At 37.7% G+C, this 2720-nt stretch overlaps 1 protein-coding gene across 2 annotated transcripts; it reads right to left on the minus strand.

Annotated features, from left to right (window-relative positions):
* Window positions 1-92: 92 nt before the first annotated feature.
* On the minus strand, window positions 93-2419 carry LOC306869828 (beta-1,3-galactosyltransferase 1-like). 2 transcript variants are annotated; one of them, XM_079416752.1, is made up of 2 exons: window positions 2397-2419; window positions 93-2005 (listed from the first exon to the last, which is right to left on the minus strand). In XM_079416752.1, exon 2 carries the CDS (start codon window positions 1996-1998, stop codon window positions 1105-1107), a length of 894 nt encoding a protein of 297 aa, XP_079272878.1. In that variant the 5' UTR covers window positions 1999-2005; window positions 2397-2419; the 3' UTR covers window positions 93-1104. The 2 variants fall into 2 exon arrangements, with proteins under 2 accessions (XP_079272878.1, XP_079272877.1); XM_079416751.1 differs by having other exon boundaries at window positions 107-2005; window positions 2368-2413.
* Between the last annotated feature and the right edge of the window lie 301 nt (window positions 2420-2720).

Raw genomic sequence — 2720 nt, forward strand, 5'->3', positions numbered from 1 at the left:
AACTCTGCCAATCTACTGTTACACAATATCATAACAGCTACAAACATAACCCAGCACTTAATTATCATACAATATAATTAAACAGCCTGAATGTACTTTTAATGCTTTGTTTATTATTATGTTTGAGCAGCTGATTTCCAGGAACAAACTTCACCACAGGCTGTAAATGCAAAAGAAAGTGATGACAGCGCTAATGATTTCTGCTTCATTATACAAAAAAACTCACAAATAATTATGTGCTCTGAGCAGTAAATTCACTGGGCATGACCACATAGCAAGTAGGTGAATTATAAATAGATCAATATTAACCACTTCATCTTTAAATAAATATTTTCTTATCAAAACTAACCTCTTTCCCACTATTTTTAGGGAAACTGCGCCCCCTTCTGTTTAAATCACGTACCAGCATCTCAAAATGTAATAAAAAAACTAGTATTTTTCGTTCGCCCTCAAAAATAAATAATATTTTTTTATTGTTTAAAGTTCATACGTGGTGGTAAATAACTCTTTTATAATGATATGTGCAACTTCGGTAGAGAATGTAAAGAGACTAAAGCTATCATGCATTGTTCAAATAGTGCAATCTGCTTAATTAAATAAATTGCTGATATATCTGTAAGGGCAGCTATGATTTCTAAATTGAACAAGTTATTACAAATGCCAGTAAGCTGCCTCTTAATCATTGAAAACAGATTAATGATATTGCTATTTATACAGACTCGCACTATAAAGAAAAATCTTGAACATATGACAGCAGTATCTCCTCTTCTTAAGGACTCCAATCCTCCTTCCTCAGGTAATACAAGTGACCTCTCTCACCCATTTTAAAGTGTATTTTTCTGCCATCCTCCAGAAGGCAGAAGAATAAAAACACTACGAAAGAGGTGAGGGATCACTAATAATACTTCTGTGGTCTGTGGCCCACAGCCAGCATAAAAAAATAGTCTTTGAAATAGTTTATCGAAGAAAGGGATTTACATAACCTCTTCCACATGTCCTGTTTATTTATTTATTTGATGTGAAAGGAATGGTACTAGCAAATACTACACATAAGTTTAGCAGCTTCAAGGTACTTAAAATACAATTTTAGTTATTTCAATTGTATCAACATGTAAAATAAGACTTCTGAAAGTCATGCCAAATGCAGAGAAGATTCTGTGGGTTAAAGCCATTCACTATAATGCGCTTGGCAAAAGTGCACCTTTCATATTTCAGTTTGCGCACCTCAAAAAGATTCCTAAATCCCAGAAATTTTGTTGCATAAACTGGTTTTACACCCAGGACGTGTAGGCACAACCCCACATAGACATCTTCGAGTGGAATCGGTCGCACAAATCTAGAGGCCCAGGATATTTTTCTGGCCAAGTCAGTAGAAAAGACATATGCAGCTCCAGACACGTATGGTGGATACCAGGAGTCTGGGTAAAGATCCTCTGAGATGTACCATTTGTTGAAGCTGTCCCTGTGAGGAACAGCATCTGAGATTACTGATCCAGTGATGTAGTCTTTCCTCGAGGACTCGCTCTGGTCATGCAAGTAGTCCACCAGGTAACGCACATTGAGAAAGATATCTGCATCGATCTTCATGGCATACCAGGCACCCTGGCAGTAAGTGGCTATCCAGTTCATAATCATCATCGTCTTGATAGTGAGATTATGGTAGCTGTCCACAAAGTCCATTTGAATGATGTCCCCATATTCCTTGCTCTCCCTCTCAAGGTGCTCCTGCAGTACTGGGTCACTTTGTGCTGGCTGACCAACGACAAACAAATGCAAAATGGTCACACGAGGAATCAAGCCATCTTGACCCCATGTCCTTCTAATAGCAGTCCTTGCCTCTGTGTCTTTGAGAGTCACTGGGATCATAAGAACCAGGAAAGGACTCTTCTTCTCCTCACACAGTTCTGGCTGGTTCAGAATGAATTTGTATGTTGATGGTGAGATCACTTCATAGAGCTCTTTAGGTGCTGCAGTCTTCTTCGGTAGAGAAGGCCGCATTGTGCTGCTAAAAACGAGGATAACTACAAGTGTTATTAATCCAGCTACAGCAAAGTATTGCAAAAGTTTATATCGCGATCGTTTTCGCATTTTTAAACAATATGAAACTGCATCACAAACTGTAGGTAGGCTAAAGTTAAAAAACTTGAATGCCAGGCTCGCCCGCATTGCATAAGACGCGTTTGTTTCTCAAAAGTGACCAACCCTTCTTGAGGGATCATGAATCGCTCTTTTAAACCTCAGCGATTGTAAACAAGCTGCTGACCCATTTTTAAAGTAAGTTACTATCATTTTCTATCGAATAGAACTGGACTTTATGCATAACACAATCCAGCTATGCTATAAAGGTTAGTTATTTATAATATTTACATGTACAGCATCACGAGGGAGTGTTTTACCTTCAGAGTTGCCAGATGACTCTGGGAAATTCAAAAGCGAAAGAGTGATTTAATGATTGAGTGAGGAGAGATATTTGCTTGATTTTAGTTTCACAGTTAAATAATTGAATTTGAAAATAATTTAAAATGGTAAAGAAACCCACACAAATCAATACAAATGTCCAAATCTTCACCACGCATTTTTGCGCATTTTCATCGTGCAATCTGGCAACACATGATGGTACTAGGAAAACATCTATGTTGCGTTATGGTTGTAAACCCCCACAGCCGTTTAGGAAGTAATAACATAAGGGCATTTTGCAAATAAAGATAGATTGACAAAAT

The sequence above is a fragment of the Barbus barbus genome (genome assembly GCF_936440315.1).
Source record: "Barbus barbus genome assembly, chromosome: 5".
NCBI classification, from domain to species: Eukaryota; Metazoa; Chordata; class Actinopteri; order Cypriniformes; family Cyprinidae; genus Barbus; species Barbus barbus.